Below are 12590 nucleotides of genomic sequence, written 5' to 3'. Positions count from 1 at the left end.
CACTTATTGAATTTGCCTACAACAACAGTTATCAGGCGAGCATTCAGATGGCTCCATTTGAGGCGTTGTATGGTAGACCTTGTAGGTCTCCTGTTTGTTGGACTGAGGTAAGCGAGACAGCCGCCTTAGGACCCGACATTGTACTCGAGACTACTGAGAAGATTAAGTTGATAAGACAGAGGTTACTTACAGCTCAGAGCCGACAGAAGAGTTATGCGGATAACCGAAGACGGTCGTTATCCTTTGAGGTGGGAGACCACGTTTTTCTACTGATTTCTCCACGGAAAGGATTGATGAGATTCGGGAAAAGTGGCAAGTTGTCACCACGATTCATCGGACCGTTTGAGATTTTAGACCGTGTAGGAGAGGTTGCCTACAGACTTGCTTTGCCACCACAGTTGGATAGGGTCCACAATATTTTCCATGTATCGATGTTACGGAAGTACGAGCCAGATCCATCTCACATTTTGAGTTGGGTTGATGTAGACATTGATGAGGATGTTTCCTACGAGGAAGGACCAGTTCAGATTCTTGACACACAACAAAAGGTGTTGAGGAACAAGACGATACCAATGGTGAAAGTCCTTTGGAGACACCACGGAGTCGAGGAGGCTACTTGGGAGCTCGAACAGGAGGTTCGCTCTAAGTATCCAGAGTTGTTTTCTCTCTCAGGTATGGCTTGATTTCGGGGGCGAAATCTTTTTTAAAGTTAGGGAGAATGTAATGTTTTTGACTTTATATATATATATGTTAAAGTTAAATAAAATTTTATTCACCTGTGGGGCCCACATGATTTATAAGCCAATATAATGACTTATTTCTGCTCCTCTGCGTATCAGTTTCTCTCTCATTCCAGAAGCTCTCTGGGCTTTTTTTTTTTTTTTTTTTTTCTTTTTATGGTTTCAAGCTTCAAGGCTTAATTTCTCTCTCATCTCTTATCGGATTAAGGTGCCGTTTGAGGCAATACGAAGCCCACGACGAGCTCTACGTATCCATACGAACAATTCCAGATTTGGTGCCCTTCTTGGAGTTCGAAATTCAAGACCCATTTTAAGGGTTTTGTGCAAATTTGAGGTAGGGACACCTTAATCCACTACCTTCTTGTTCCATTGTGAGTTATAATCACTTGTTATGCCAAGCATGCTTAATTAGAAGTTAATTGTATCAATGATTATTTTAAATGTTGTCTAGAGAAATTCATGTATTTGAATGTGGGTTGTTTTATGTGTAAAGCATGCTTAAATGTATTTTGTTATATCTTAATGTGTTAATAATTACTTGGGAGATGTTGAACATGTTGAATGTTTAATTTTATGGTGTAGAATTTTAAATGCCATGACATTGAATGTATGGAACATATATTCATGCACATACCATTGGGTTTGCATGAAATGGGAGAAATTGTTCTTGAAATAAATATGGGGAATTTCAGGGAAGTGTTTTTGATGAAATGGTTTTATGCGAAACCCGGTCGCTGCGGGGTTACCAACGGGTCGGAGGTTAATATAGCCTAGAGGGGATTAGGGAGTCGCCTTAGCATGGTTGAGCTAGCTCGGCCCGATAATGACGCCGCGGGGTTACCAAGGGTCAGGGACACTAGCCAATCCTCCTCTCGTGTCGCGGCGGGGCTACTAAAGGGCGGGCTGTATTAACAGTTTGGAAATGATGTTTTGGATTATGAAAATGGGAAGCGACACTAGCATGCATTGCATCTCATACTATTGCATTGGATATACTTGACATTGAATCATTATGCTGTATTATTTCCCTTCATTGTATGATCCCCATTTCCCATTGGCCTATGCTTTGTTTGGATTCACAAGGACATAAGATGTATGTCTTAAGTGTCACCTGCTGAGCTTTATGCTCACCCTACTATTTATATTATTTTTTTCAGGTCTTGGAAACGAACTAGTGGACGACAATCCACCTCAAGCTTGAAAATTGTTAGAAGGTTGTTTGCTATTTTGTATTTTGACCGTTCTATGTATATTCGTAGTTGTGGAAATGTAACTAAGTTAGTATTCATGGCCTTGTAACTTAAGAACGAACTTATCTTTTGTTTGATGTAAATGAAACTAGTGGAATTATGATATATGTTTCCATGCAATTGTATCATGTAACGTTGTAAGACAGGGACTTTAAATATTAATCTTGTATTTTGGGACTGTAATTATGATAATTTAGATTAATTGGTGTGTGGATGTTCCACCATGAAAGGAACTATGTTAAGGTATAATGAACGGATGAATGGGATGCTAGATGATTTTATGTGTTTTGTGTATTGGGACAGGTTGTTGAAGGCCCATTTTTAGGGGAGGTTATGCCGAATTTTTTTTAAATTTTGGCATCAGTTAGGGTCGTTACAGGAGGTATTAAACTATGGACAATACTTAGTTACTCACCAGTGAGTAGGGTGAAGCTACTCACCCCTATGTGGTCCAATAACAAACTAACACATCACCTTTAATAATAAAATAATTTACACTTTTTTCTTCTTTCTCGGATCAATCATTGAATAAATCGTATATAGTGTTTTTAAGTGTGAATTATTTTATTTTTAAATATGATGTGTTGTTTTATTATTAGACCATATAAGAGGTGAGTAACTTCACCCTACTCACCAGTGAGTACTTAAGCATTATCCATAAACTATTAATCATTTTGGCATGGTTGGACATTATAGTATTTTGTAAAAGATGGAAGGACAATGTAGTCTTCTTGCATGGTCCTATCTTTGACCTTCTTGGAGCTTGACACATAGATGTATTTTTGATAGTACAATAGGTGTATGTGGCATGTTACTATATTGCATTTTGAAGGACTTCGTAAAGGAGGGTCTGCAGAAATTTTGGTCCCTTGTTTTCTTCTTGATAGTCATTTCAATTTGGTCCATTTTTGGGGTTCTTTTAATGGAAATTTGAGGTGGTCATGTGAACTAAAAATGACCTAGGAAGGGATGGCTTTCCATTGATGTGATTCTTGAAGCTATTCACTCATAACATAATTTCTGGTATTGTCTTAAAGGAAGGGGTTAGTGTGCTGCAAGAAGAAGTTTTGTTCTTCATCTTCTTCCTTTTGGGTTGGTGATTTTGATCCATTCCTTTGGTGATTTTAAAGTGTTGGTGGCAAGGGTTTAAGCTCCTTTTGAGGTAGGATTTTCCTAAACCTCACGTTCACATTTGGTGAATTATATCTCTTTAATTGAGCGTTACTTGCTTGAAAAACTGAACTGAAATTTTTGCGCATTCTGAAAATTTTTGACTGCAACTACATGCTGATGTTCTGCCCAAATCTTGTAAATTCGAAATTTATCTTTTAGAGATGAATTAATATTATGGTAATATAGTTATTTATCTTTCATTGAGACTTGGTTTCACATAATTTGGTTTAAAAATTAATTTACTATGAATTTATGAAGTTGGAGTCATCTCGCTGGAAGATCTGTTTTGGAGGCAGAATTTCTCCGATTTTTCTCATAAAAACTGCTTTAAATGGTGAGGTATTTTGGTAAAGTAAATTTATATTTTCAAACTATGGTCTTTAAACTTTCAATTGCCTTTGGATTCATTCAATGTAGATGAGAATTGAATTTTCCATGATTTTTCAAGGTTGGAAGCTACAGGCTGAAAATCTATTTTCTGGGCAGAATTGGATTCAAAATGTTGTGTCAAAACTGTTTCAATTGGGAAATGATTTTGTTAAACTAAATTGATATTTTCAAATTATAGTGTTTAAGCTTTCATTAGGCTTTGGAATCATTCAATTTGATAAAGAACTTAAATTTTTATGAATTTTCAAAGTTGAAGGTAACAAGCTGAAAAATCTGTTTTGCGGACGAAAAATTTGACGCGATTTCATTTCGGTGGTAATTGGGATTTTCATTCTAATTGAGGTAGCGGTTGTTCTAAGGTTCACAACCTTTGTTTCTTGTGAATTTAGTCCTCCTTAATCGTTTATCGTACCATGTTTATACTTGGAGTTTCTTTTTTGAATGTTAGATTTTAAATGTGATAACATGCTTGATGTGTTCTATGTGTTGAAGTGCACTTTACATGCTGTTTTGAATAATGGTTTAATTACTATGTTTTATTTAAGTTGTAATGAAATGTGGAATGTGACAATACTATGGTTTACATTATCATATGGTCATCTTGCATGGCATTGGATGACATTGGGATAAAAAGGAGGAGTTTTGAAATGAAATCAAAATGATTTTGGGATGGTTTTGAAATAATGATTTCGAAAACCGGATGACAGGGCTTATTCTGTGTCCGTGTCGTTAATGATACCTAGAGGGGACGTAGGGAAACATCCTATGCATGGTTGAGTCACTAGTTCCCAAATGATGCTAGGGCTTACTCTGGGTCAAAGATAGATGACCAGTCCTCTCCTTGTGGTGCCGGGGCTTACTTCGGGCCGGGTACATTAACGGTTTGACGTTTGAGGCGTTGGATGGAATTTTGTAAAATGGGGAATGGCATTGGCATTGGCATTGCATTTCATTTCATTCCATTTTATTACTTGATGTTATCTTTCCGAACGAGTATTAGCCCTTTACCTTATTACTATTTTTTGTTTGGATTCACGAAGGTATTAAGGAGTGCGTTTTAGGCAACTCCTACTAAGCTGTTGTGCTTATTTCTATTGTATATACATTTTTTTTAGGTCACGGAAAGAAAGTAATTGAGGACGTTCCTCCGCAGATGTAGATGGACTTTGTGTTACCTTTTGTAGTCTTTATTTGTATAAATGACAATGTACATCTGTGGGACAAGTATGTGTATTATGGACTATTTTGCAGCCATGTTTATTAAAACTTGTACTAGAAGACTATGAGACCTTAAGTTTGTAACTTCTTTCACTACCTATTTAATTTCATGTAATGGTTAGCCAAGGGATGGCATACGTTGAATTGTGTGTTGGAACAGGATGGCAAGGTTTGGAAAGGTCCTAGAACCCAAGGGGTTCAATTGAGACGAAGCCAGGGTCACTACAAACCCATTTCTATTTAGGTAGATAGCCAGAGCGATTAGAGATCCCTAAGCTCGAGGCTTTCTTGTCCCATTGTATGTTCACAACCCGGACCCATTGTATGTTCACAACCCGGACTCCAGTTTTGGGGCGTGACTTTTTTTTACATAAGATTCTTATAGATTGGTTCATGATTGAGTATTTTTTTCTTTTGAAAAAACGAAGAAATAATAATTTAGCTTGACGCCTGACTTTTCATCCGGTGCGCGATATTATTCAATAATCTACTGCATACTGAATTGTGACCTAACTCCCTGTCAGTTGTTGCGTACATGTATTACTCTCTAGACCTAGTCATGCAGATTAGTTGGTAGATAATAACGTTTGGGTTTTCAACTAAGTTTTATTATTTCCAGTGCTGTTGAAGATTGTCCTTGGAGGCTCTCTATTTGAAAATTTGACATTTGTGTAAAGGTTTTTCTTTCCGAAATTTTAGAAACAAATCATATAATTCCGTGACAATCCGAGTCAGTAGATGTTGTAAAGAGAATTCTTTCATGCATTTATAACACATATTAGAAACAAATGTAGAAACTAATCAAACTTAAAATTCAATATAAAGTTGCTTTATGTTATTCCAAACCCTTCAAATAGCAAGAAGAAGTATGGCAAAGACAATATCATTCACCAACGATTATGATATATTTCCCCCAACTCAGATACTTGCAGATTTTTTCTAAAATCAGAAGATGGATGCATGCATCTGATCATAGTAGGAGCCAGAAGGACCATTAGCAGGCAACAAAGCCAGCATTACAGGTGCTCTAGCACCTTCCTCCGGAGTCAAGTTTCCCATGTACAATGTAATCTCTGTTTTGACATATCCAGGATGAACGCAATTTATGCGGAAATCGGGAAATTTCCTCGCTATAAGTCTCGTATAGGCGTTTATGGCAGCTTTGGAAACTTTATAAGCAGACACTGTAAGGGGCCACCCATTAGCCTCCAATTTATTCTCCTTGAAATCCATTAGAAACCACCGCAACACCTCATCTATTTTTTCTTCTGTTAAGCTGTCGACATTTTGCAGCTCTTCTTTGACCTTCTCGTTGTTGATATACTGAAACAAAACAAAACAAAAAATATAAAAGAGAAAAGAATTAGAGGTCATTGTCTTTTTCTGTTCTATCACCGGACATGATAATCATGCATGAAACTGGTGTGTCAGCTTACACTTAGTTGTCCGAAAAGAGAGGAAACGTTCACTATTCTTGCTGAATTGGAGAGTTGCAGGAGAGGAAGAAGTGCTTCAGTTACTCCTTTGGTTCCATAATAATTTGTCTTGAGACACTCTTCGGCCTTCTCATAAGTTCGCTTTATGACTTTCTCTCCATTCTCATCGGTGACCTGCATATGTCAGAAAGTCTCATTCCTGCTACTCAATCAAATATTTGATCATATTGTTCTGAAAAGACTAATGCAGTTAGAGTTTAAACATTTCCTGGATTTACTGAACCTAAAAACCACCTGTGTTAAATATTCTTTCTATGTTAATAATTACTGGAAGAGATTTAAATTAAATCATTTAATAGAAATTATTTGATAAAAAATCTAAAAGGGAAGAGATTTAATACTTACCATCTCCGCATCAATAATTCCTGCATTATTGACCTGTAAAGAAGTTTATTCCACAGAATAGCCATTAGCTTTATCTTGATAACCTGATATTCCTCAACACATGAGAAAGTGCTGTTATTCATCTCTTTTTCATTTCTTTGTATGCTATCAAATTGAATAGACGGAATACATCATGCTAAGCCATTGTCTATGTATATTGATATAAATTTATTTTCTTGATATAATAGCAATATCCAAGTCCTTAATTCATAAGGCATATCTTGATTCTCACCAGGATATCAAGTTTTTTGAAATGTGTTTGTACATATTTTGCAAATGAAGCAATACTTGCAGGATCTTTTACGTCAAGTTGATGAAAAAACACATCTGAGAGGCCAGAAACTTTGAGATTGTCAATCGCTTCGATACCCTTCTTCTCATCTCTGGCTGTTAATATTACTGCAATTCCATTAGATGCTAGCTGGCGACATATCTCGAGTCCAATGCCTTTGTTGCCTCCTGTAACCACAGCTAACCTGGAATAACAGTGATCCACTAGAGATTATGCATACATATATATAATTATAAAATGAGAGTCACGAGTTGAAGATACCTTTTTCCTGTTGAACTGCTGCTGGTCTCTTCCATTCCTGTTGAAATACTAGAGGTGTGAGTTGATACTGAATGATGTTCACTTTGTGATAATCTGCCTTAATCTAAGCAACATTGAAGCTGTCATGAGTTGATCAGTTTTTCCATTCTTCCCAAGGTGGTTTGGGCTTTTCTCTTTATTTGATAATGGGGTCAATTATTTAATTGCCACCCTCATGAGTCATGTCCTAAGGTGGTTTTGCCTTTTATTTCTTCTTAAATTTGATTATTTTTTTATCACTTTTTCTTTTTTCTATTCTCATATCTTCACTTAATCGTAACAGATATTTCTCTATTATATAAAAAATTATAGCTTTATCTCAACGAGCTGAGTTTGTCCAACTTGGGATTAAGCATCACCCATGTTATACTATAGCACCTATCTGTAAATCTTATTTTTGCACTCCATGTGATTGCCAAAAGATTTGGGAATAGAAAAGAAATTTTTAATAGGTTCATATATTTAAATTGCAGTGTGTAAGTAATTTATTTACAGATCAGAATCAATAATTTTTTTTTTTGGGTGTAGAAATTCAACTCATTTATGATACTACAACTTGAGCTTTCATCCAGTCAGCTCCAACAATAACTGCAAACGCTTCAAAAATTCAAAACGCTACAAAAATTCAGAAGTGCTAGAATTGTGATTCTTGCAAGTAAACATCAACGGACGGAAGACAAGTAGTGCTTAGATACGAATCAGAAAGAAAGAAGGGGATGAGAATGAGAAAATGAGATGGGACTAGATAAAGGAGGTGAGAAGATGGATGAAGGGATGAGAAGTAAATTGAATGAGGAAGATTAGAGACTGAGGGATTGCAAAAAGCAAGAACGAAGAGCGAGAAAACAGAGGAAGAGAGTTCGCAAACTCACAATATTATTAAATAATCTAAAGCTGAATTGTTAGATTACATATGAGCAAACTTAAACAAATCTTAAAATATTAAAATACTAAAATATCCCTAAAAATAGAACATTACCAAAAATAACAAAACCTACAAAAAAAAAAAAAAAAATCTAGTTACATCAAGTCCATAATTTCACCTTGCATACAAATTATAAAGTAACCTCTAATAAATTGCAAATTATAACGTAACCTCTAATAAATTTATGATTCTTAACATGAGCATATGCAATAAATTCATAATTTTGTCGCATATTGGCATGAAATTCATTGACAAGCTGGACAAAGGAATCTGAAATTTTTAATGAACAAGAATGTAGAGGCAACAAAATGAAGTCAACGGGTTTGTGAAGAAACATCTAGATAGAATCCCTAAGGAACGAGTTCCAGCAGATCAGTTGACCAAACTGTTATACGCAAACTCCTTGATAGACAACAAGAAGTCCCAAGTGTCAAGGGGCTCTATTACAAAATAACTAACCAACTTTCCTAGACCAGTTTGAGCATAAAATGCAAAGGAAAATTTAAAATTGGTGCCTACAGATGTCCAAAAGTGTTTTTCAAAAATGACTTTTGTACTTAACATCCCTATTGCACATGATAGAAGTGGGTAACTTATGAAGAGCATTAATATCTGCAAGACTATCTTGATTTGACCCACTTCTTTGGCTAACACGTTTGTAATCAAAAAGGTTGAAGAGAAGTCCAATATATGTGGTGCTCTAGATTCCCTTTCTGGTGGCCTTGCTGGCTTTCCAAGGTTTAGCATTATAGTTTTACCATTGCACTTGAATGATCTTGGACTAGAGAAAATGTCGTGATAGGCCGTGGACTTGACATGATAATGGTGATGATTGTTCCTCACATCATGTCTAAGTTTTGGGGAAACGAATGTGTCACCCCTAGTGTGCGTAAATATGTGCAAACTTCTCACGGAGTTGAGTGAGTGAACCATAGCTCATGACATGCTCTATTGTTTGGGTTCTCAATTCCATTTTAAGTGGAATCTTGGACATGCCTCAAATGTCCATATCGGTCCTCATTGGGGCGATGTGGAGATGAAAATTGTTGTGAAAGAGTTGCCAATATATGACTCCAATTAGATTAAGTAAAACCAAATTATAAATTATTGCAATGATCACACAACAAATTGATGCAAGAAAGGTGGGCAATAATGGTCAGAATTTAATGTAGTTTTTTTCGAAGACAAGCAACAAAGGGGCGATGGGGTTCATATAATGGTTTCCAATTGAAGGACCCATTGCAAATTTATTGATTCAAGAAACAGATAAAAAAAATTAATCACAAATTTTCAAGAATGGTGTACCTTTGACGAATCCGATCTGAGTGTCAAAGTGAGTAGAATGTTCCCGAATTGACAATTGTGTTTGCGATAGGGGAGTTGGGTTTTGGTCAATTAATGATTTGCGCAGGTTAGGGATTGTTTGGATGGTTGAGTTTTGTTTGGTGGCAGAGACGGTGGAGGCTTTGATCGATGGTTTTGGTTTGGTATGTTCAGTTGTGCACCAACAGTGTCAGTGTGTTTGGGTTGGGGAAACAATAGATGGGTTTAATTGTTGTTGGATGAGAGTTTCGGTTGATTTTGGTTGTGATTCCTCGTGCTTTCTCGATCTTCAACGTACATATGCGACTTTTGATCAGAAGGTTGAAGAGTTTCAAGCTTGAAATGTTGAACTCTGAAGCTAGCATCATCTCCTTCTCAGGTGTCAGTCAACGTGGGGGTGTAGGCTGTACTCTCTTGGCACCATTATTTGTGGATAGTGATCTGTGGGGCTATTGCGTGGAGCATCCTTCTTTATAGTATGTTTTTTGAGTATCATGAATTTTTGGTAGACATTCAGCCACAATACTATCTTAACAAGTAGGCAGTTGAGTACTACAAGACAATAGGACCAGTGTACATATGTTTGAATGAAGTATTGTTTCTTTCTATGTATTTGTGGTGTAGGATTTTTATTTTTATTTATTGTTTTTAAAATTCAAGCAACTTTCATAGATAATAAGATAATATACAATGGATGGAAGGGCTTAGGCCACAAAAAGAAAGAGTACAAGCCCGTAGGTCACTAGGGCAAGGCCCAACTAACCCGTGGACAAGGCCACACGGAAGCAAGATGGTAACACCAACAACGACACGTTTGGCCGTTAAAAGAGGAACATCAATTCAATCCAGTAACGAAAATCAAGCAGCTATGCCTCCATAACTCAGTCCGGTGGACGTGGAGGCGGTCTGCAACTAGACGGGGAGACATTTCATTCCATGAGAATCGATTTGACGAAGAGCAATCACTAAGGATTTGTTTGGTTAGCATGAAGTAGGTAGAAAGAAAGAAAAACGAATTTTTTTTTTTTAAATTTTTGGGAATTTGGTTACCTAGATATAGAAAATTTTGGGAAAAGTGAATTCCTATTTTCCCAAAATATTTTTCCGCATAAAACACAAAAAAGTTTACTTTCTCGCTCAAAACTGTCATTCAATTTCCAAATTTACTATTATGCCCCAATTGAATTGTTTCTCTAATTTTTTTTTACAGAAATTATTAAGTTATGCCATCTATTTACTAGGACACATATTTGGATTCATCATATCTAATAGCATCGTTAACTAAATTTTTTTAAAATAAATTAAGAATTGAATAGTAGAATTATATTACTTTTAATTTTTACCAATAACTCAATAGATATATGAGAACACATGAATTAGAGTTTTCATATTATTTTTATGAGATAACGATCTCACATGGATAAAAATCAAAATAATATTTATTTTTTATTATCTATATAGTTTTGAAATTAATAGAGTTTTATACTCGAATCATATGTGATTTTTGTATAAAAAAATTTGCATGGTTCATAGTCATAAAATATGGAAGTGGACCGATAAATTATGCATGAACCAAAAAATTATTATGCATTAACTATAAAATGTTACTTTTGCATGACCATTTTTATCCTAAAGTATTGTCATTTTGTGTTTCTTCGAGGGGCTTGCAAAAAAGATATGTTTAATATTCCAATAAAAACACGAGTATGTTATAATAAATGAACTACATTCTATATATGAATATAAATAATTATTATTTAAAACACAAAATAAAAAGAATTTGATAACTAAAATTCAGTCCTCCTTAGTTTGTTCTAATTTAAATATGAATATAAATAATAATAATAATTATTAATAATCCATCATTTTACTATTTATTTGTTAAAAATTAATATAAATAATTAAGTATAAAGAAGATTCATCTAACACAAAATTAATTTATTTTTAATTATTTGAAATCATGAGGGTAGTTTTGGTAAGTAAATCATTTTTTTTTTCTCTTTCATGCCATTCAAACTAGCAAAATAATATTTTTCGACAACTTTCATAAAAAAATTTCGTGTTAACCAAATGCATGCTGAAAACTTGATTTTTCTTTCTTTTACTTCATTTCCTTTCACTTTCACTTTCACTTTCCATCATACATTTCTGTCTAACCAAATGGACCTTCAAAATTGCAGGTGGAACAGATCTTAGCACAGACGACTCTTTGTGAAGCCTTCTGTCCTCTATAAATCGGGCATTCCTCTCTTCCCAGGTATGATTCACTAGTGAAGATAAGCACAATTTCCTGTGAAGATTAGGAGTATTTGCTTTTCAATGGTTGCTGATCCACAGTACCAGAGCATCCCAATTTTTAATTGCCATATAGATGTTGCATTTGTAACTGATAAATCGCCAAAGAGGGGATACGAAGGTGCAATTGAAGAAAGGTGCTCATGTGATTCAGTTGAATTATTGCACAGAGAACATATGTTGAGGTGCTTGGCCATCGATTTACCAATAAAAAATAAACAGTGTTCATTATTATTATAATCCCGGTACAACATATTAGTTCTCTATTGATCATATTCCTGATGCAACATATTAGTAGTCTTTGCGTACGCATAGGGACATACATTTATATATATATTGCCTATGAAAAGTTCTTCTCTCCATTTTTTCATTCTTGTTTTATAGACATGCTCTTAAAAATAAAATTCAAAATGCACTAAAAAAAAATTGTTTCACAATTATTTTATCTTATTTTAAAATTGAATTTTATTTCAATACACCACTAGGGGAAAAAAATATATATTTTGGCCCCCCAACTTAATATTTCTGGCTCCGCCCCTGGCCGGAGAGATAAAGATAATGATGAGATTTCAACGAGAATATGTTCGTGGAAGTTTACCCCCAAATATAATTTCAACTCCAAAAACTAATTTGACAATGCATTACTAATTTAATACCTTAGTTGAAATGGATGTAATTGAAAGAAAACCTACCATTCAATATTTACTTATATAAAATCATTGACTATCAACTCCAAAAAAACTAGTTTGACAATGCATTAGTAATCTAATAACTAATCTGATATGGATATAATTGACACATAAC

The 12590-nt window shown here is 34.9% G+C and overlaps 1 protein-coding gene across 2 annotated transcripts; it reads right to left on the bottom strand.

Moving 5' to 3' along the window:
• Positions 1–5562: 5562 nt before the first annotated feature.
• On the bottom strand, positions 5563–9947 carry LOC132307893 (salutaridine reductase-like). 2 transcript variants are annotated; one of them, XM_059805769.1, is made up of 6 exons: positions 9474–9946; positions 7205–7241; positions 6884–7127; positions 6613–6645; positions 6208–6381; positions 5563–6094 (listed from the first exon to the last, which is right to left on the bottom strand). In XM_059805769.1, the coding sequence occupies exons 2-6, from the start codon at positions 7237–7239 to the stop codon at positions 5717–5719; spliced, it is 864 nt and encodes a 287-aa protein (XP_059661752.1). In that variant the 5' UTR covers positions 7240–7241; positions 9474–9946; the 3' UTR covers positions 5563–5716. The 2 variants fall into 2 exon arrangements, with proteins under 2 accessions (XP_059661752.1, XP_059661753.1); XM_059805770.1 differs by lacking the exon at positions 6613–6645 and having other exon boundaries at positions 9474–9947.
• Positions 9948–12590: the final 2643 nt, after the last annotated feature.

The sequence above is a fragment of the Cornus florida genome, unplaced genomic scaffold (assembly GCF_030987335.1).
Source record: "Cornus florida cultivar Cherokee Brave unplaced genomic scaffold, ASM3098733v1 CherokeeBrave_3.0.0_Hap2_Chr05, whole genome shotgun sequence".
NCBI classification, from domain to species: domain Eukaryota; kingdom Viridiplantae; phylum Streptophyta; class Magnoliopsida; order Cornales; family Cornaceae; genus Cornus; species Cornus florida.
This window is presented reverse-complemented; position numbering and strand designations above follow the sequence as displayed.